At 32.9% G+C, this 22,055-nt stretch overlaps 1 protein-coding gene across 3 annotated transcripts; it reads left to right on the plus strand.

Annotated features, from left to right (window-relative positions):
• The first annotated feature begins 1,905 nt into the window (after positions 1–1,905).
• Positions 1,906–17,369, plus strand: LOC129315530 (UTP--glucose-1-phosphate uridylyltransferase-like). Of its 3 annotated transcripts, XM_054959294.1 has the most exons (21): positions 1,906–2,801; positions 2,914–3,011; positions 3,107–3,203; positions 3,670–3,730; positions 3,814–3,891; positions 3,969–4,019; positions 4,108–4,160; positions 6,672–6,744; positions 6,959–7,016; positions 7,121–7,167; positions 7,250–7,300; positions 7,995–8,027; positions 8,167–8,204; positions 8,289–8,364; positions 8,437–8,493; positions 9,503–9,586; positions 9,682–9,780; positions 9,864–9,968; positions 11,881–11,952; positions 16,922–16,957; positions 17,016–17,369. In XM_054959294.1, the coding sequence occupies exons 1-20, from the start codon at positions 2,164–2,166 to the stop codon at positions 16,946–16,948; spliced, it is 1,896 nt and encodes a 631-aa protein (XP_054815269.1). In that variant the 5' UTR covers positions 1,906–2,163; the 3' UTR covers positions 16,949–16,957; positions 17,016–17,369. The 3 variants fall into 3 exon arrangements, with proteins under 3 accessions (XP_054815269.1, XP_054815268.1, XP_054815270.1); XM_054959293.1 differs by having other exon boundaries at positions 1,908–2,801; positions 16,922–17,369; XM_054959295.1 differs by having other exon boundaries at positions 1,909–2,801; positions 3,110–3,203; positions 16,922–17,369.
• Positions 17,370–22,055: the final 4,686 nt, after the last annotated feature.

The following is a 22,055-nucleotide window of genomic DNA, read 5'->3' on the forward strand; positions in this document are numbered from 1 at the left end:
TCTCTATTGTCAGATTGTTCTTCACTGGACAACCTATCATTTTCAGCATTATCATCAACTATAATTCCCTCACCATTGTCTCTAACCTTAACTTTACCTTTAACATTATTTTTGCCATTCCCCTCCCCACCAACATCAAAAAGCCCAAGTTCATCCCAATCAATTGACACATTCTCCACATCAATTATATCTTCTTCGACCTCTTCACCTTGATTTTCCTCACCCACTTTATTTTCTTCAACTACCTTCTGCTTCCCTTAATTACCCTCACCTCTTTCAAGTACCTTCTGCTTCCTGCCATCATCTTCATTGTCCCTTCGTGCACTACTTTCACCACCTCTACCATCATTACATATTATACTTTCAACTATTGACCTATATCTACCATGTAGCTAGTCTTTGACGTCCTCCCATTCTTTGTTCTCTTATCAATTTCTTCTAAATATTTGCTTAGAGGAATCCTTGTACCCATCTGACTCACTCAAATGTTAATATGAACAAAAAAAGTCACATACAATAAGGGCTTAGATGCGATTTCACTATGATAATGAAATGCCAAAGCATAAAATAAATTTGAATTCTTACCTAAAAAGCAAGCGACTTACTGCAACTCTGATCCTTGATGACCCATGAGATTTGATTCCTTTTATGCACTTTGCTTCTCCCTGAAATCCCTAACTCAGCCCTTCGTCGCTTCTCATCCTCCTCGAAATAGATGGCTTTAAAGTAAATGTCTTTAGGATTCGATTCGATTATGGGTTTGGTTCACACGTGGGTTGTGATTTCATTCGTATTTTTTTTAAATAAATCCAAGTCAGACAAGTTCCCAGTGCCACGGGTTGGTTTAGTCAATGAAAAACTCTTGCCACATCCCACTTCGTTGGTCAACAATGATAATTTAATAGTTAACATCGCTTAAGTTTAATGGTGAGTCCACATCGCACCAATTTTGGAAGTTTAAGGGTAACAATGCACTTAAAAAAAGTTTAGGATACTGGCCATACTTAGGGCAAAAGTTTCGAGGCAAATTTGCCTTTTAACCCAATATTTTTATCACTACAATTTTAGGACTACCTTAGTAGATAAGGGAATTAAATTGAATGAAAATAATATTTTTATAAACAAATTTAAAAAATTTATCTATGCTTTCACTTAATAATAATGACTTTTTGTTGTGTACAAGCATTGTTTTATTGGAGACTATTTATTAAAGTTACGATATAGCGCTATTGATAAGCACATTTTTTAACAAGTATTCAATCATTAGTTTTCACATGTGAGCATTTTTCTCGATTAAAATTTGAATATTAATTTATGACTAATTCTTTTTACTAGATTTTTTTAATTTAAATAATAATAATAATAATATATTAATGCATGTGTTGTCTTTATTTTTAAAGGATGAGTTACATAATAAAGGGCCCAAAAAATAGCCGGGAAATTAAGCTGTTAAACATATATGATAGTTCATGGTTGCCAGATATCAAATTTTATTAAAAATTTAGTCTATAATTTATAAGGTTGTAATTCAAATTTTATTGCAAAAATAATTTTTTTTAAATTTGATATATTTTGATAAAAATTTGACTGATAATTCATAAAATCATGATTCAAATTTTGTTATGGACGTGAGAATTTTTTTTTTTCTTATTACTAAATGTAATACGAGAACTAGCTAGTTTGTGTTGGGTTTAAGACCCAACTCACCTCTTTTTTTTTTTAACTAAAAGAAATTGAGAGAATTATATACACACCCACAAGAAAATTAATTATTATAAAATCTATTAATATTAATATTAATAATTAAATTACATTTTGTGCCGTTAATGACCTAAATTTAATGCATAATTAATTTTGATTTCAACATAATTCTCCCAAACAAATTCGTCGCCGCCCGTAAAGCCAAAACCACGTCGTTTCAGGTTACTTACTGGACGTGCAGGCGAAATGGGGAGATGCCGAACGCCTCCGAGCATCAGCATTGCCATTGACGGCGGAAGCAGAAACCATCACTGAGCTGCGCGAAGCTTCCGCCCAATCTGTCTTCCTCCATCGCAGCCTCTCTCTCGTTCCGGTTTCGTCTCTCTCCATCTCAGATCTTTCTTGGCTGCGCTTTCCCTCCATCACAGTCACAGTGTGCATAACACCACAAAATCTGCAAGCATGACAATCCATTCAGTTGTGATTCAGAAACTTCTGAGCACCAATGCCCAGATTGGTCGACGAGTTGCTGCTCACCATTTGAAAGTATACACTTATGGTATGCGCAACAAAATGGTTATGTTTGATTCCGATAAGACCTTAATTTGTATGCGCAGTGCCCTCAACTTCATTGGGTCCCTTGCTCGGCAAAGGGCTCGATTTATGTTCGTCAATACCAACCCTTTGTTCGATGAAATCTTTGAGCAAATGACGAAGAAAATTGGTTGCTACAGCCCCAGTGTGAATGCCCTTTGGCGCACTGGTGGGTTCTTGACCAATAGTAATAGCCCCAAGAAGTTTCGGTCCCGGAGCAAGAGGCTCAGCTTTGGTCCTACTCAGCCACCTGATTGTCTTGTTATTGTGGACACTGAAAGGAAATCAACGGTTATAAAAGAGGCTTATAAACTGCAGATTCCGATTGTAGCTTTGGTTGACTCTGGCATGCCGTTGGAATTTTACAAGCGAATTGCATATCCTATTCCTGCTAATGATTCCGTGCAATTTGTTTACATGTTCTGTAATTTGATAACCAAAACATTATTGCTTGAGCAGAAGAAGTTATCCAGCACTGAAGATGAGTTCTCTAGTCAACAAGCTCGGTATGACATGGCATTAAGACTGTTTTACTTTTTATTTGTATGTTCATAATTCTGCTTTGGCTGAAGTAATTTTCAAAATTTTGGCTGGCCTGTCATTAACTATGGTTAAAAGAGAAGCCAAGCGAATCAAAGAGAAGAAAAGAAAGATTAAGTTTACAAAGGGCGAATTGGCTGTTGTCCCCTATGCTGATATAACACTTGTTTCTGAAGGTAAAGTGTATGCTGACTGGTCATTGGTTTTTGTTTGTCATAACATTGTAATGATCTCTTTTGAAAATAGAACTGAGGAATTCTTGCTTCAAAAGCAGACATAGAAGAGACTAAGAAGCTTTTGGACAAGCTTGTTGTTGTGAAGCTCAATGCTGGATTGGGAACAAAGATGATGGGTTTGGATATCCCAAAGTAAGCATTTCTAATTCTTCAAATTTAGTGTCTACCTGAATTGAATAAATCTGTTTCCATATTTTCGTATTTTAAATAAAATGATGCCTTTTTTTTCCGTTTATTTTTCACTCATATATAGTTTTGTTGTGATAATACAGAAGAATCTCATTTATAGTTGCCTGGGTTATAGGGTTTTTCCAGATGGTTTTATCATTTTTCTTTTTTTTCTTTTTTTGTCGTTCCTCCTCTTGCTGCTTTCTAGTTATTTTTCATTGACTTATGATGTATTTACGCATTGGTATTTGCATGCATGAAAGTGTGCTTTTGTGTTATATTATCTTCAATATTTCAAATTCTTCTGTGCACTGTTGCCTACATGATTCTCATCTTACCTTAAATTTTAATTTTCAATTTCCTTCTAGATATTTCTTACTCATTAGTCCTCTTATGGTCGAGGCAATGAAACTTCTCTGCTCTCATGTAGATCTACTGTTAATGTCAGTGATGGGCTGACCTTTCTGGACTTAATCATCAACCAGATTGAGGTTTGAATGTTTCACGAAATATACAATTACCCTTATCTGGTTAATCATGGCTCTGACTGTATGGCTGTTGGTACTGTTTGTAGACTCTTAATTCCAAATATGAATGTGGAGTTCCCTTGGTTCTTTTGAACACATCTGACATACATGATAATACTTTAAAGGTGAATTGCTTTTTGAGTTTCCATTTTTATTATTTGACATTTAATATTACTAAAATTTACTTTTGCATTTTGTGTAGATCTTGGAAAAGTATTCAACTTCAAGCATCAACATACAAGCTTTTAAGCAGGTCTGCTTTAGTTTTCCTTTCTTTTTCTTTTTCTGAATAAATTGATGTTGGATGTCACCTCATAATTTGTATATCATAATCTGTGCAGGATCAAGGTTCAGAAGTAATATTATCTGGTGACCATTTGGGCAAGGGGGAAGTGTATGTTATTCTTCAAATACCTGTTGCTTCAATTCAAATCTATACATTTATTTGTGTGGTTGTGGAGTCTTGAAATTTTCAGGACTGGTTGGTACATTTGCACATCCGACATACAATGCCACAGTGTAGATTATAGAATCTAATCAATTTTCATTTGGTTGATTTTTAATTTTGTTCGATAGCCACAATAGTTTGAGGAGGTATGATGGAAACTGTAGTTGATGTAAATTATCTTTGCAATTTGGATTTGCCACTGAGTATTAACAATATTATTAACAAGTCCAGTTAATATATGTTTGCACTTTGGTAACGCCAAAATATTATTATAATTATAAGTTATAAATTATAGAAAGAGAAGAAGAGTGAACGGTTGAGCAAGTTCATATGATCAACAATCTCTGTTCTCTTTTTTTCGGCCATAAAAATCTCTATGCTTGTTGTATCCCTAAATTACCCTATGCTAGAGGCTCGAAAGACTTGATCTTTTAGAAGAAATGGATGGATATAATTCAATCACTAAACATTCCAGTTTTTACAATTTTGCTTTATTCTTGGGGAGATCTTGACTACATAGCATAGTGTCTTGGTCCTTGATATGTGTGTTAAGAGTCACACATGAAAGTGTCAACAAGTTTTAAACCAGGATCAAGTGGTGGCAGTTAAAGGGAGAAACAGCTAACTCTTAAACGAAAGCTGTTGGAGGAAGGTGATTGGTTGTCATAGGAAGTGCCAATTGGGCGAATAAATAAGTTTTAACCTAAAGATAAGGAATCTTTGTCTGAAAAAGAGTGTGAAAGAAAAAGTAAAATACAAAATGGAGTGTTTCAAAGCCTTGTGCAACGATGCTGAAAATTGGGAAAGGCATCAAAAAAACAATGGAGACCAAGAAGAAAGCAGTGAGGAAAGTGTGATCCAAAGCATTTGAGGAGTTTTGCCAAAATTTAGGAACAAAGAATCGAGAATGAAAGATTTATAACATTGTAAATGATATGGAAAGGAAATCAAAAGATTTGGATCATGTCAGATGTATTAAAGATAAAGAAGGAAATGTTCTAGTTAGAGATGAAGCTATTAAAGATTGGTAGGAGGGCTATTTCTACAATCTTTTCATGATGGATTAGGGACTGCTAAAGATATGGAAGACTTGACAATTCATGGAAGTGAACAGAATTTGGCTTTCTACTAAAGAATTTGAGCAGGAGTGGTCAAAGAAGCTCTTAAGAAAAATGGACAATGGAAAAGCTTTTGGTCTTGATGGTATTCCTAACAAGGTGTGGAAGTGTTTTGGGTAGAAGGGTATTCTTTGGGTCACATATTAAGGTCAAAGAAAATGTTAGATGAATGGAATACTTTGGTGTCTATATGCAAAAATAAAGGGGATATCTATAACTATGCAAGCTATGAAAAGATGATCTTATGGGCTGGATTACGAAATTATGGGAAAGAGTAATTGAGCATGTATTAAGTGAGATGCCTATCTTGGAGAATCAATTCGGATTTATGCCAAGATGATCTAGAGTAGAGGCTATTTATCTCTTAAGGGGCTTGATGGAGAAGTCTTGGAATGAATGAAAGGACTTTCATGTGGTTTTTATCGACATGGAAAAAGCTTATGATCTAGTACTAAGAGATATGCTTTGGAAAGCTCTTGAAAAGAAAGGAATTCGTGTTGCTTATATTAAAGCTATAAAGGTCATGTATAAAGGGGCAACAATTAGTATGTGAATGCTTGGAAATAATGCAAACGACTTCCTTATAGGAATTGGTTTATGTCGGGGATCATCCTTGAGTCTTGATTTGTTTGACTTGGTTTTAGATGTTTTAATTGAGTCCATTCAAGAGGAAATCTCCTTGTGAATGCTCGTTGAAGATGGCATAGTTCTAATTAGGGAGTTAAGAGAAGAATTTAACTCTAAACTAGAGTTGTGGAGATGAACTTTGGAAGCAAAGGGTTTTTGCATATGCTCATTGCGAATCTTTTCTTTTATCATATAGCCACACATCTGATCTCAACATCCTCATCCCTACTATCCCATCTTTTTCTTGTTCTTGTCCCTTTACTGCCTAGCATTTACTATCTTATGGTATTATTGGGCTTCTATGGTATGATAAACTTTTAAGCTATTGGGCAATGTTTAGGGAAAAAAAAAGGGTGCTCTAATACCATGTCAAATTTTGTATATGTTTTTGCTCAGGTCTTCCTTTTCACCTAAATAACTTTAAGCTGCTTGGTTAGGATTGCTATTAGCTTATATGCCCTTCATTTTTCTTATCACTTCTAGATGTGAGACTATTGTATAACAATATATAATAAATTGGAGTAAGCCGTCACTGTTTGAAAACAGCTTGAGAATACTAACCAGCTTATTTTATTGGGCTTTATGAATAGTTATTCATGGGAAATGAGAATAGTTCCTATTTAAAGAAAGTTTGTTTTCTTTGATTGCAATTTAACTTGCATGGAAATTAATATATCACCTTAAATTAACCTGATTTTCTGAAAACATGAAGGTGTCCTTTTGAAAATGGTGGTGCATTCCTTTCCCTGGCAGAATCAGGAACCCTTGATCTATTATTGACACAGGTATGGATTTTTATCCTGTTGCCATTGAACACTCTTCTTCCTTTGTCCTATTTCTACAAAATGTAAAACAAGCTAGAGCTGTGAACACTTGAATTAAACTACAACGTGCCAGTATTATGGATGTTTCAATGTTCATGTGTGGATTGCACCCATTTTTCTATTAAATTTTGTTTTATATGGTGTTGATTAAATTTTGCATTGTTTCTTATTTCAGGGCAAGGAGTATATCCTTGTAATCAACTCAGACAATGTGGCTACTGTCATTGATCCAAGTATCCTTGGATTTTAATAATTATTACTATATTGTTGGAATCTGTGATTGCTTAACCTGTCAATGAGATTCATTCTTAATTCTGTCGACCTTGACTTCTTGTAGGCATATTAAACTATTTGCTTAACAATAAAATTGACTGTTGCATTGAGGTACACAAAGATTACTGTCCTGCATTATCCTAATGGTCTAACCTCCCTTTAAGGTTTCTGAATTTTCTAATTTTTTCCCCAGGTGACTCAAGGCCATTCATCAGATTTTCACTCACAGCTAAGGAATTTTAAGGTATATGCATAAGCGCTTGCACATTCTAAATTCTTGGCTTTTCATGGAAACTTGTTTCCTTCCGTCTCTTTTGTAACGTTTATGTTGGGCTTGGGACTTGTAACTGTTGGAGAGAATAAGCTAGATCAATTGGACTTCACCATTTAGCGGGTGAAGGTAATATCTACAATAATTTATTTTCTTTATGATTGAGGGATTCCTGTTTCAAGGTTATGTGTAGGTTTCACTTATTGAACTGAACAATTTCTTGAGCCAAGCAATACTACTACTGGTTTATTTGTAACAAATAATGCCTAGATTTTTCTTGTTCCCCAGAAATGTTTTGGGTTCCTTCTCCAATCAATTAACCTGACCCAACCTAATGCCAAATTAATCTCCTTCATTTTGCTGACTTTCTCATTTCCTCCTTTCTTGGATTGTGATCACTTTGATAACAAAATGATGGAAACCTATAGTACAAATATATAAATGAAGCTGTGATGACAATAATAGATCTGGCTGTTGACAAGGCAAAAAAATGCAGAAAAAAGATAGACCCCCTTCCTCTCTACCAGCTCACCCCCACCTTTCCTTGTATAAGATTTTGTACTATAGTTCCTGTGGGTCATGGGCGGATGGGCATGGGTCCACCATACTTGGAAGCTTTGGTTAACGTTACATTGGTTAACGTGACATGTTCTTGTATTCCATGCAGCTTCAGGAAATTGCTCGAAATCCTGATAAACAGGTTTGCATATATATTTTAAAAAATTCTTCGCATTTTTAGCATTATTTTTGTTTCATTTTATTTCTTAGAAGTTTATATTGTGATGACTTGTATGACATGAGCTGATTATGCCCTTCTGTTTTTGGTTTATGCATTCAAGATGAAAGACCAATTTAAACTTATTGATACAACAAACATGTGAGTCAGATCCTCATTTTACTTTACTCTCCTACCACTTATTTCCAGACTTGCTAAGTTTTCAAGTATCCTATTGTTGGGTAGGTGGGTGAACTTAAGAGCCATTAAGAGACTTGTAGACACTGATAAACTTAAGTACAACAATCAATCAGTTTCGAAGGTACGGTTCTTTGACTACTGCTGTCCTTCTATGAAGATTGATCAGAATGAATTGAAGGGCTATTGTTTGCAGGAAAATGACATTGACCAAAGTCTTTTACAAAAAACAGCAGCTGGATCAACAATACAGGTTTAAGTGTTGTTTTTGTTGCTCTATGGTTTCATTGTATTTTGTTCTTGCCTGTTTATGTTTTGCTTGGATTTAAAGTATGACTATTCCTTTAATGTCCATTTTGTTTTAATCATTTTCATTTCAAATAGGCACTAGATAGGCGATTGGAACTGTTTTATATACTTGCACATTTATAATTATGGACAGACATTTTGTCCATATACCCTCAATTTATTCCATATCATAGCGTTTTTTTGAACAGAAGTATGATCTTGGATGATGTAGGTAGAATGTAATGGATTATATAGACCCAATATATTGTAAAATGGTTCTATGCTTCTGATTTTATATCGAAAGAGCAGTTTAACAATCATGTATAGAAATATTTTTACCAATCATGGATAGAAATATATTGCATACTCATGAGGATTTTTTATTTGAACGAACAAATATTTAAAGGGATATGATAAAAACAATTGATAACTGTGGAATGAAAAAAATGGTGCCTGCCTCCTTTTCTTAGAGTGTATAAGTTAATAATGGCAAGAATAAGAAACAAGCTTGTGCTACCTCTCTTCAACCCTGGATACATCTTTTGGATTGCTTTCCTTAGGTCATTCCTCGACTACATTGATATATTAAGTCATGTCAAAATATGTTAGGTTGTTATGAAGGTTTGCACTTGTATAGCCCTGCTAGTCAGTTAGCCTATGTATTGTTCCATATATATCCATGTACTTTTATATTAATGATTAATAAAATTCTTTGCTCATCTCTATTCTGCTTTCTCTCTCTGATAAGGTCCAAGTTAGACTGCTTGAATTCATTATCATTAGGTGATCAGTAAATGTTTTCAGTATTGGCGCACTAAATGCCACACTTCCATTGTTTGATATGATGTCTGCAACTTTCATTGGCATAACTTTACCTGGTGGGAAGGAGAATATATATATATATATATATTTGTCATTTAAGCAGTTAATTATTGCTGTTCCTGACATTGTTATCTCTTCTGTTTGTATGATAGTTCTTTGAACGTGCAATTGGTGTCAGTGTACCTGAATCACGTTATCTTCCATTAAATACAACGACAGATTTGCTCCTTATACAGGTTACATTGGCTTTATCTGTTTGTATATTTCCTATTACAGCAGAGCAATATATTGGGTCTTTGGCAGACTTCCTCTCACTATCATACTCATGCAGTCAGATTTATACACTTCTAAAGAAGGCGTTTTAACTCGTAATCCAAACAGAGCTGATCCTATAGATCCTGAAATTCACTTGGGACCTGAATTTGAAAAGGTCTGAATCTATTAATCTTTCTGTCGTGTCATGACCTATTATTTTCTTTTGTTATGAATTGTATATATTGTCTTCTTTCCCAGGTTGGAGACTTCCAAAGTCGGTTTAAATCCATCCCCAGCATTGTTGGGTTGGATAGTTTGACAGTAACAGGTGATGTGTGGTTTGGAGATAATATTACCTTAAAGGTATGATTGATGTTCCCCTTTTGATACACTACACTATCAGACATTGTTTTCAGAACCGGACTGGATATTGAATCGGAAAGGTCAGCAGTTCACGGTTCGCATGGTTCAACCGGGTTGGACCAATGGTCAAACTGGTGACGTAATAATTAAATTAAAAAAATTATATATGTATATAATAATCTAAATATAAGAAATACATATGAAATTGCTACTTAACTTAAAAAAACAAAATATTTTAAGTTTATCATGACTTAACAAGGCACATGATACAACATAATATCAAATGATTAAAAAAATTAGTCATTTTCTAAAAAAATGTGATAAAAAATAAAAAAACTTTTTTTTAATAGTCCGGTTTTTGAAAACCAGGTCCGGTTCCCAGTCCAACCGCCGGTTCGAAATGGCCCAACCTGGCTCAACCCCTGAAACGGTTTTCTCATATGAACCAAACCAGAATCCAGACCGGTCCGACCGTCCGGTCCGGTCCGGTTTTAAAAACATTGCTATTAGAGTCAACTCTGTTAATCCTTTATACTATTAAATACATAAATAGGGGGTGTGAGGCAGATAGCAGGAATGAGCCCACATCTTCTCTTTGGCAGAGAGAAATTTTACCATTTGACTATATCTGCATTTTTATTATCCTTGATATGTAATATATTGATCCTATTTGCGGTTCATGCACCGTTTCTTATAATCCTCTAGTCCTATTTATAAGGCAGAGAGAGAGAGAGAGAAAAAATTGATCCTGTATATAGGAACACTTGTTAATTTTCAAGGCTCCTCTTTATGTTTTTGCCCTTATGAAATGCTTTGAATAAAAATACTAGTAATGAAATTTAAGAACATTTATTAGGGATAAAGATGAAAATTTATTAATTTTAAGATTAATTTAATGAGGTTTAAGATTTTCCTTGGTTCTGGTGAAACATGCTGAAAGTGACTTATAAATAGAATTAGAGGGAGTAGTTGCTAGATGTATTTGCTTAGAACTTTTGAGAACTGTGCAGAGATATTTTCTTTATTTATTGTCTTTTGATGTTCTTTGAAGACCCCACAAAACAAGACCAGCTCATTTGCATACACTTACACTTGTTTATATGTATGCATGTAAAGACACACATACGGATCACTTGCAGTTGACATTTTGACTTCAAGGAATGTGGTCAAATCAAAAGACCTTTGTTTTTCTAATAGAGATTAGATTCGTTGATGATGAAGAAAAATTGTAGTCGTGAGGACCAAAATAGTTCAATTGTGAAAATAATTGCACTTGAAATATTTCAACTGTCAAGTACAGGTAAAAATTTTGAATTGTAGTCTTTTCCCAGTTAAATTTTTTATCCTCAAGTCCATAACTTTTCTTTGCTATCAAGTATTAACATATCTAGTCTCTATGCTAAAACAAAGACAAAATGGTCAGATTGCATCCCTGGCAGTCATCCCACGTACATGCTCACGAATGAAGAATATTACACATACTTTTTTTGTCAAGGAATTTGAGTTGTGACTTGCATTTAATAAAAATTGTAGCCTTTCCCCAGTTAAATTTTTTTATCCTCACGTCTATAATTTTTCTTCACTATCAAGTATTAACATATTTAGTCTAGCCTCTATGCTATAACAGAGACCGAAAATGGCAAGATTGCATCCCCTGCAGCTGTCTCTCGTTCACACTCACGAATAAAGAATGTTAAACAAGGCAATTCAAATTCCTTGCATTTGTGAATCGTTGAAATTCAACATAACAGAATTCAATCTACATGGAAGTGAATTTATATGCTAATAAATTCAAAATTCACCACCTAATATGCATGATTGTATTTAGCTTAATTATTTGAACTGGGAGAATGATAAATTCAGATGCATTCCGCTCATTTGTCTGTTTAATTTCTTACACATGCTGTGTCAGGGGGTGGTGACTATTGCTGCAAAACCTGGGATGAAACTTGAGATTCCAGAAGGAGTAGTGATTGAGAACAAGGTAAATTACTGCAGTTTCATGAGGAGTTTTTCTGTTTCTTTTTGGCTTGTGCTGCGAGACTTCCATGAGAGGTAGCCAAAGGTTCTCACTTAGCACTCAAGGCAATGAGGCTAGAAGCTAATAAATATTACTGCTTCTCAAGCCATGAGAGGCTCAGCCTTCAACTAGGCAAATGCCTTCAACACCCCCCCTCTTTTCTAAGTGAGTGCCTTATGTACCTCTATTTTGAAGCGAAAAGGTAAAGTTATTTTATAAGCCTAGCCTAGGAAATTTGAAATTAATAAAATAGGAAACTATGAATCCCTACCTTATCTCGTGTTCATAAAGCCACTACTTCCTTCTAGCACTTTGTCGTAACAATTTTGTAGTATAAGCAACTTGGTAAATTATCTGAGGTGTTTCATAATAGTGGCAATGTGCTGTAGATGGACAATAGATGTTTTTATGCTTATGCAATGTTGTTGCCCTTAAGCATCGTGTTGTCAAATGAGCTAGAGCTGCTGAATTGGCACCTTCATGTAGTGTTGAATAAGCAAGGGTTTTTACATCATATAGGATGGGTGCAGGTAACAAAGTTATAGGAGTTATGAAATAGAGACATTAACATGTTCTTTCAAGAAACTAAATGGGTTGGAGAAGCGGCTTTGGAACTTGCAGATTTCAAACTTTGGCATGGGGGATGTAAATAGAAGAGACGGGTTTGGTATCATTGTTGATGAAAGTGGAAGAATGTGGGTAAAGTTTAAAAAGGATTGGGGACAAAATCTTACCTTTAAAAATGATTGTTGGACTTGATACTATCAATATTATAAGTGCTTAAGCACCTCAAGTAGTGGCACAAACATAACTTAAGGAAAGGTTTTGAGAAGATTTGGGGAGGTTGGTTCAAGGCATACACAAGATGAAAAGATTTTCATTGGAGCGGGCGACTTTAATGGCCAAGTTGGTTTAAAGGTAGGACAATATACGAGGGCTCATGATGGTTATTGTTTTTGGGAGTTTAATGATGAAGGATAATCTATTCTTAATTTCCCCTAGCATATAATCTCAGATTGTCAATATTTGCTTTAAATAGTGGGATGAGCATTTAATTTGATACAAAACTAGACCCTCAAGGTCACAAATTGACTTCTTTTTTTTGGTAAAGAATCCTGATAGAAGTTGTAAAAAGTTGCAAAGTGATTCTTGGGGGAGGTGTGACAACACAACATAGGCCCTGTTTGGTATGAAGAATTGGGAGCATGGGATTGGCATTGGGATTGAGTAATCTCATCTTTTTATGTTTGGTACAAAGGACTAAGCATTTCAATCCTAGTACCAATGCTACCTTACATGGGATTACTTAGTACCATTGCCCCCTTGGTATTGCAAAATTAGTCCAGGGATTGATTTTTCTAAGACCAAAATACCCTTTCAACTTCTCCACCTCTCCACCTCCCTCCCTCCCTCCCACCGAGATGAGTTCCACACTTTGTCCAAATCTTGGTATTGGGATTGTAGAACCCATGCTTTGGCCAGAGGTTCTTGTCCAGATCAACTGGAATGATGTCCATGACTTATAAAAGCAAGCTCCGATGCTCACACGTGAGTTTAACTCTGGTGTTCAACCCCTTGAGGAGCTTTAGAAGATGCAACGCAAATCATCTCCCTCCTTCCACTTCTTCATCTCGTCGACAGTCGTTCATGCCGTCGTCTCTGTTGCAAGTCATCTCCCTCCCTCCAGATTGCATGTCCGTCATTTTTGCATGTCCTCCCTTCTCCCTCCATCTACCTCCCTCTAGATTGCATTTGTTTTGAGATTGATAGCATCCAGATTTGGTTCATGAGTTTGATGACATTTCAAATCTGGTTTTGAGATTGAGTTTGAATAGCCTTCTAGATTAAGTTTAAGATATGTCCAAATCTAGTTCATGGACTTCACTAGATTAGGTTTGTGACTCTGATTTTTTTTTTTTTTGGGTTAATGATAAGGGCCATAATAGTCTTTTGATAATTTCTTATTGATTATAAAATAAAATTATTGGAAGTATTTTATCTAAATATTACTCCATATCAAACATACTTTTAAAGCCTCAATCCCATTCCTAGCCTCAGCCCTAGTCTCAATCTCAATCCCAGTTGATTAAATCATACCTTTTTACCAAACAAGGCCATAGGGTTCTAATCCTTGATATGCTTATTAAGAGCGAAAATCAAAAGTACTGACAAGTTTTAAACCCAAGGGTTAGGTGGTGGTAGTTAAAGGGTAGAAAGTGGGAGATTTTCAAATGGAATTTTTTGGAGGAAGGGATTTGGGAGTCACAAATGCTAATATCATGTGGGAGAAAATGGCTCAGAAGGCAATGAAGGTTGTTAAAACAGTGTTGGATGAATCAAAGGGTTTTGGATTAAGGGATAGGAGTTCCGTTGGTGGAATGAAAATGCACAGGAAAAAGTCAAACGTAAAAAAGGTTATTTCAAAGCCAGATATTTGTGCAATAATGTTGAAAATTAGGAAAGGTATTGTATCACTAAAAAAAGAGACTAAGAAACTAGTGAGTAAAGCAAGTTCTAAAGCATTCAAGGAAATTTATGAGGAGTTAGGGGTCAAGAATGGGGAACGAAAGATTTACAAGATTGCAAAGAATTGGGAAAGAAAAACAAGATATTTGGACTTAGTAAAATGTATAAAAGATAAAGGAAAAAAAATTTGGTTACAGATGCAGATATTTAAGACAAATGAGATGCCTATTTTCACAAGTTTTTCAATGATGGAGGAGGTTCGGCTTTCAACTTGGAAGTGAGACAAAGGATTTTCCTATCAGGCTTGTACTACCTTGGAGAACATCTTTGAGTTCTTATTATGTGATTTGGTTCTAGACATTTTAACTAAGCATGTACAAGAAAAAATCCTCAAGTGCATTTTTTTGCTTGCGATATAAATCTTATTGCAGATTCAAGAGAATATATTACCTCTAAACTTAAGTATGGGCTTTGGAATTGAAGGGTTTTCTCTTGAGTAGAAGTAAGACAATATATATGCATTGCAAATTTAATATGAGGCAAGTTAGAAGTGATTTGGAAGTTAAAATGGAGATCAGATCATACAATGGGTGATAAAGTTTGTATATTTGGGATCAATTATACAAAATGATATTGAAATTGATAGGGATATTTCTTATAGAATATAAGTTAGGTGGTTCAAAGAGAGAAATGCTATAGGAATTATTTATGATTGAAAATTACTTAATAAATTTAAAGAGAAGTCTTGTCAAATTGTAATACGAGCAATGCTATATGGTGATGAATGTTGGGTTTTAAAGGGATAATAAGAACATGATGTTGGGATATTAGAGATGGGAATGTTGAGATGAATTTGCAGTCATATAAGAAAATGTAATATTTGTAATGAATATATGTGAGGAAGAGTTGGTGTGACACGTTGAAGAGAAAACGATAGAAAATTGTTTAAGGTGGTTTGAACATATATAAAGAAAGTCATTGGAGGCACGTTGAGAAGGGTACACAAGCCTTATCCCACTAAGTGGGATTGGCTACATGAATTGCACGATGCCATTATGTTATATTATCATCCAAGCTTTTAGGAATATTATCAAACAAGCCTTATCTCCTCACGGGTGCCTCCTGCAGCCTTTGCTATATATCTTCAAACTATCTCAAATGATTTTTCACCATCTTCCCCCCAATAGATGTCATGTTTACTTTTTCTCATATATGTTTATTTTGAATTTTATTTTTCGTGTATGCTCACACATCCATCTCAACGTTATTATCTTTGCTACTCCAACTTTATACTCTTGTTATTTCTTTAGCGCCTAACATTGCCTTTATGGTGAGGAGGGTAAAGTAAAAAATTTTGAATCCTATGAAGATGGGTAGAGGAAAAACTTAATGAGGTTATTGCACTAGACCTTTTGATTAATAATTGAGAAAACATAACTTTATATTCCTGCACTTTGCTTGAATTTATTATAGGTCCCTACACTTTTTTTCAATGTTTTAGATCTTTACACTTTTATTTTTCAGTGTTCTAGGTCCCTCTATAAGCTACGTTATGGGGACTTAGAACACTGTGGGGACCTAAAATATTGAAAAAAAAAAAGTGTAAGGACCTATAGTAAAATTCGAGTAAAATATAAGGATTCAAAATTATATTTTTCATTGATAATTTATACAACGATTTGGTTTTTGATAGAGTTAAATAATATTGTGCAATTCATGTAGCTTATCCCACCTAGTAAAATGAGGTTTCTTCTTGTTGTTTCATAATAGTGGCTCCCTCGACATTGTTAAGACTTGCTAGCCTTGGCCATGACATACTTAAATTACATCTCTCCTGGAATTAATATACTTTTCTTCAGTAGTCCCTTTTACCATGTGTCAGATGGTGTCCACTAAACTCCGACGATGAGGGAATTCGGTACTACAGCCACTCCGGTGCTGAAGTCAATAAAAAACTCTATTTTAGTCTCGACATCACTGATTTCCATCACAACAAAAGTAAACTCTTAGATCGCCCTCCCCTTCCAGTATTTTCTCTAACCATAGTTTTCAATCAACTGACAATAACCTCTTATGATCATGTTTTGGATATTAAAAAAAAAAAATGAAGAGAAACATCAAACCCACACTAGAAAATATTGGCAGTGGTTCGTGGCAACTGACAAATAACTTTGGTCTCTTAATTACTCAGATAGCAGAGCCCAAAGGCTCTCAATGTGGTGGTTTCATGATTCACCCCTATGGTGGATGAGCTTATTAATTATTTTACAAAGTTAGATAATAGAAAATTGACTTAAACCTGTTGTGGTCTCATAAAATGCAACTTTAAATTACCATTAGGCATCCTATCGTTTGGAAAGATTTTTTATGCCATTGCTTCTGCGGTATTACTCAGGCTTTTCTGATTGTAAACCTTACACTTGCTTGAAGTACATATTTCTGAGGAGAAATTTTACTTGATGAACAGGTGATCAGTGACACTGCAGACATCTGAGTGACAAGGGTTTGTTGATGCTTATTGGATCTGGTTTAAAAGAATAACATGATGATTATTAAGCCAGCGAAGCAATGAATTATGCGATACTCAGTTTCATTAGATGACAGCCAGCCATCTGCAAGCGATTTTGTTTCTCTGCAACTAAAGGTTTCAGAAACGAGTTAGAGGTCACACTTCATATTCTTTCTACTTTCATGGTAGGCAGATATTTATACGATAAATCACTTTTATTTATTGGTTTCGTCTGTAATTTTTGGGGCATGGTGTGATTTTGCTGCTGAGAATCCAAGGGGAGGCATGTGTTGCTGGTCAATTTATCACAGTAGATTATTGGTGTTTGATTTAAAGGTAATATTAGTTACTTGAGGAGGAAATAAAACCATTTGAAAAAAAAGAGAGAAAAATTTTATACACTTAACCTTTTATGTTTAAAGTTTTTTATTTTCAATTAAATTAAGACATGAGTATCATTTACAGATTATTTATTTTGTAATAAATTCTTTTTATTAATATTTTTAGCACATTAAAATTTACTGGTTTTGATTTGATTATTTAAAAGTATATTAAGTATATATGATTATGTTTTTAAGTCTTGTCTTTGCTTGGTATTCAAAAAAAAAAAAAAAACCTTTCATCAATCATCAACGTCTAGAAGACGACACACAATGTTGGCCCAGGTTTATTTTAGTCAATATCAAGATGAAAAATCTTTGATTAGCGCGGGCTTGCCATGGAAAAATAACAAATTTTAAATTTAAGATTATGTAATTTTCAGGTCCTCAGATCCGTTTCAATTATTGCTTCGGTTTTTGAAATTTATATTTTTATCAATTTAGTTTTTTTAAATTATCACTTTAGTCTTTTTAGGTTTTGAAGCGCATAGATTTTCAAATTAATTTGGTGTGTAAAGTACTCTTTGTTCTTGTTTCTTAAAATTAACAAGTCTTTTCTTTTTTTTTTAAATAATTATATTTTTTTTATTAATCTATCTAGTTATCATGCTTGTTAATTCAATATTTTGTTATTTATATCAATAGGTTTTAACATCATCTTTTCAAGTAATAAGGGTCAAATCAATAATTATAATAAACTTAAATGATCAACAACAACAACAACAATAAGTATTTATCCCACTAAGTGGAATCAGTTGTATGGATTGCAAGATATTATTGTGTTTTATTATTTATTAAGCTTTTAAAAATATTAATTAAAAGATTGCGTTCAATAACTTTCAAGAGTACTCTCTTAAGTCTTCTTTTATTCTTTTTAATAAGGCTTAAAATTATTCTTTGCTATTCCGTCAGAACCTAGCATTTACCATCATATAATATAACTGATTTGATAGCAGTATGATAAAACTTTTCTTTAAATTTATTAGGCACCTTATGAAATAATCATTTTATTATCTTTTAAGACTTTATAAGCCTTGAAAAAATAAAATTCTTTTGAGACTTTATTAGGCACCTTATGAAATAATTTGATAGACTTGAATCCATCAAATTTTTTACAAGACTCAAGTCAAAATTGTTTAAGAATCTTTTTGTTGTCTGCTTAATTGTGTACTTTTCAAGCCTGTTTCATATTTATCTTTTCAAATAATTAATTAATGGTCAAAGCTTGAATAATCATGCTCAATAATATCCTCTACAGTAGTCTTGATTTTAGAATTAGATTTGTGGACAACTCATCCAATAGAATTGCTTTTCCGGCATAGTATTGAAAGAAATAAGAAATTTATTTCTTAACCCCCCTTTGAACTACCCCAAGTGCATCTCAAGAGGTTTAAATCTTGATTGAAAGGCATTTGGTTCAACTAATCAAGAGAATTGAATTAATTTATTTTAGAATCTTGAGTTTGAATCTTATGATATACAGTTACATACTATTGTATAATGGTCCTATATAGCGAGGGTTTGGATTAGTTTGAACAAGAGGCAGTAATACTCGGGTTTTTTAAGATACCTAGTGATGGAAATAAAAAAAGATATTTAAATTTAAATCTTATTTAATCTTGGAAAATTATTATTTCATTTCAATGGTGGTGAGAAAGATTTCTTATTCAAAATTTTAAATTTAAGCCATATGAATGGGAAACAAGATGTTGGGAGAACTTTTCCTCATTTAAAGCCCAATTTGTCTCACTTTATTAGTTAAAAGTAGGAAAAAATGGTAAGAAGGACCATGAGACCGATATTTTGGAAAGGAAAAAAAAGATCAAAGTCCTTGAAATGAATTAAGATCAAGTATATTAAGGTTATAATCTTAATTCACTTGAAGGATCTTAGCCCCTTTTTTTTTCAAATAAATCTACCTCTTGATTTTTCTTATCAATTTCTACGGAATGAGTTGTTGAAAAAAAAAAATCCATGACCAACGAACTAGTCATGTCTTATACCATCATTACAAAATTCAAATACTAATTTGCCCTTGTGACCTTAAAATATAGGAAAAATTACTCCAATCTCGCACATGCCACCTAAATATAATAAATTCTGAAATCCCAAGATTATTTTAAAGTCGCATGCCTTTTTGTGACTGCTTGATAATTATTAATTATTATTGCTCATTTGTTAATTAAATAACTCTACTGACAATGTTGAGTTATCCATTCTTGATAGATTAGACCTAAACATAAACTCAATTATAAAATGGGACATTATCAGAATATGAAAAAGTTTAGGTCATCAAGTGCAATGTAATTGGATTGTTGAGTGTAATATTTCCCTTAAGAATTCAAATTCATGAGAAAAAACAATTACCACACTCTTGTACCTTGAAAGACTATCCCATGTGAGTGGAAATTAAATACATATACATGAAACTAGACCTTCCACTTTGCATATTATGAGAACACAAACTTCTCTTTTTATGTGAATTTTGTTGTGTATTGATAACCGTATTCGAATGCAAAACTCTATTCCATGTAAGACTCAATTGGTGCAGCATATCATGTTTGTTTTCCTCATCTACTCATTGACAACTATCCAACAATAAATAACAACTTAAATGTAGCAAATTGACAACTTTAATTAATGATGGAATATAATGTGGAAAATATCTATGTACTAAAACATTTAAATACCAACAAGCATAAAAAGATTACAGACTAATACTATTATTTACATTAGTAATCACTAGTTAGTAATGATGCTACAAGAGTAGACTAGACCACGAAATTTTGAAAGTGTAAGCATGAACTAATTCACAAGGAGAAATACAATTAATTTTGCTACAAGAATTACAGAAACAATGTTAGCAAAGATGGTAACAATGTTAGCAAATATGGTATAGTTATTCGCTAGCATAAAAAGATGATATAAATATAATTATTAAAAGGATTAAAGGGCATTTTTTTCCTTAAACTATTCACTCACAAACCCTCAGTATCCTAAATTTTTATGTGGTGTAATTTTTTCATTTAATTTTTGAAAATAATACATTAAATATTTTGTTGTAAAAAAAGTTAACTTTGATAGTTAGTTAGACTTTAAAATTGTAGGAAATAATCTCAAAAATTATAAAAAAAAAAAAGGACCCATGAAATTTCACATAAGGTCCCTATGAGAAAATTAATGTAAATAAAGTTTCCTATATTACATATAAATAATAGGATACATGTGTTATTTCTTACCTGTGTAAAAAGCCAAAATAGGATTTTGACCAACCATTATTTTAAAAATTTAATTGATATTAATTTTCTTATAGAGTACTTATTTGTAATTTTATGAGTTATTTCTATAATTTTAGATTCTTTTTGAGTCAACTACCTATTAAAGTTTCTTTTTTTTTAATGACAGCGTGCTCAATATATCATTTTCAAAAGTTAAAAAGAAAAATTGTACCATATAAAAGTTTAAGATACTAAATGCTTTTAAGATAATAGTCTAAAAAGAAAAAAACCACCCTTTAACCCTTATTAAAATAATCAATATAACATGACTCATGAATTTAAGTTAGTTGTGAATTTAAATAATGTTACTTATAAATTAATGAAAAGTCAATTATAAATTAATAGATAGTTTTATTATTTTATCTATCGTCACTTATGAATTTAAAGATAAGTTGCTTGAGAATTTTAGGGAGGTCACTAATAAATTTATGTAAACTCAATTATAAATAAAATAAAATAATAATTTTATGAATTTATATATCACTTGTAGTTTATGGACAATCAATTATAAATATTAGGTTATTCATATAACTAGAATGCCTGAAAAGCTTAGCCCACAAAATTTTGCCTAGTCTGTCCCTAAAAAAATGTAACCTAAAAAGATTTGAATACGTTGAGACAGGCTAGTGTTCGAGCAAGGTCGGGTAGCAAGTAAGGTATGCTACTTTGTCCATTTGGCCCTAGCCGAACAATATATTTATATATATCTATATATTAATATATTTATAATATCCTTATGTTTTATATATATCAAATGTTGATGTTAAAATGTGTATTTAGTCAATGAGATGAGGAAGGACTTATAAAAAGCATCCAAATAATCGTTGAATCCTCTCATTGAAATTGTGGTTTTATTTTAAATATATATATATATATATATATATATAAATCATCCTTATGAAAGTTCATACTGATATTTTTATTATGTTTTAGTCTTGATGTTTCTTCCTTTCATTTTTTTAAGTAGATTTCTTTCTTTCTTATTATTTTTTTTTTACTTTGAGGCATATTAATTAATTTATAATTATTATTTTTTATTTTTTTTCTAGACGCTTCTCTTTTTTAGTGTATTTTGAGGAGATCAAGTATTTTTTCTAGATGCTCTTTTTTTCCTTTTACATCTAGGTCTTCATTATGTTTTTTTTTTTTTATAGATGCTACTCTTTTTATATTAATTAATTTATAACTGATGTTACCAATATATTTTCTCTTTCTTTCTTTCGTCCTTTCTTTCTTTAACCATTGTGTTGCCCTGCCTGAAATGCTTAGCATCTCATGGTCACATGCAACCGTTCATACTTCAAGCGGCTGTGGAATGTTTCTTATAAATATATGGAATATTAATAATCTTAATTATAAATCAATAGTTTGAGATCTTCTCATGTTTTTAAATATCTAAATAATGTTCCAAAAATTCATAAGTGGTTGTCCTTC

The sequence above is a fragment of the Prosopis cineraria genome, unplaced genomic scaffold (genome assembly GCF_029017545.1).
Source record: "Prosopis cineraria cultivar Desert tree isolate PC_DT_omini unplaced genomic scaffold, ASM2901754v1 PC7, whole genome shotgun sequence".
NCBI lineage: Eukaryota > Viridiplantae > Streptophyta > Magnoliopsida > Fabales > Fabaceae > Prosopis > Prosopis cineraria.

What these genes read in the sequence shown, in the direction of transcription:
- LOC129315530 (XM_054959294.1), top strand. Translation starts at nt 2,164, where the DNA reads ATGACAATCCATTCAGTTGTGATTCAGAAACTTCTGAGCACCAATGCC. An exon ending in CAGATTTGCTCCTTATACAG is followed by an intron (nt 9,587 to 9,681) that starts GTTACATTGGCT and finishes ATACTCATGCAG; the next exon opens with TCAGATTTATACACTTCTAA. An exon ending in GAGATAATATTACCTTAAAG is followed by an intron (nt 9,969 to 11,880) that starts GTATGATTGATG and finishes ATGCTGTGTCAG; the next exon opens with GGGGTGGTGACTATTGCTGC.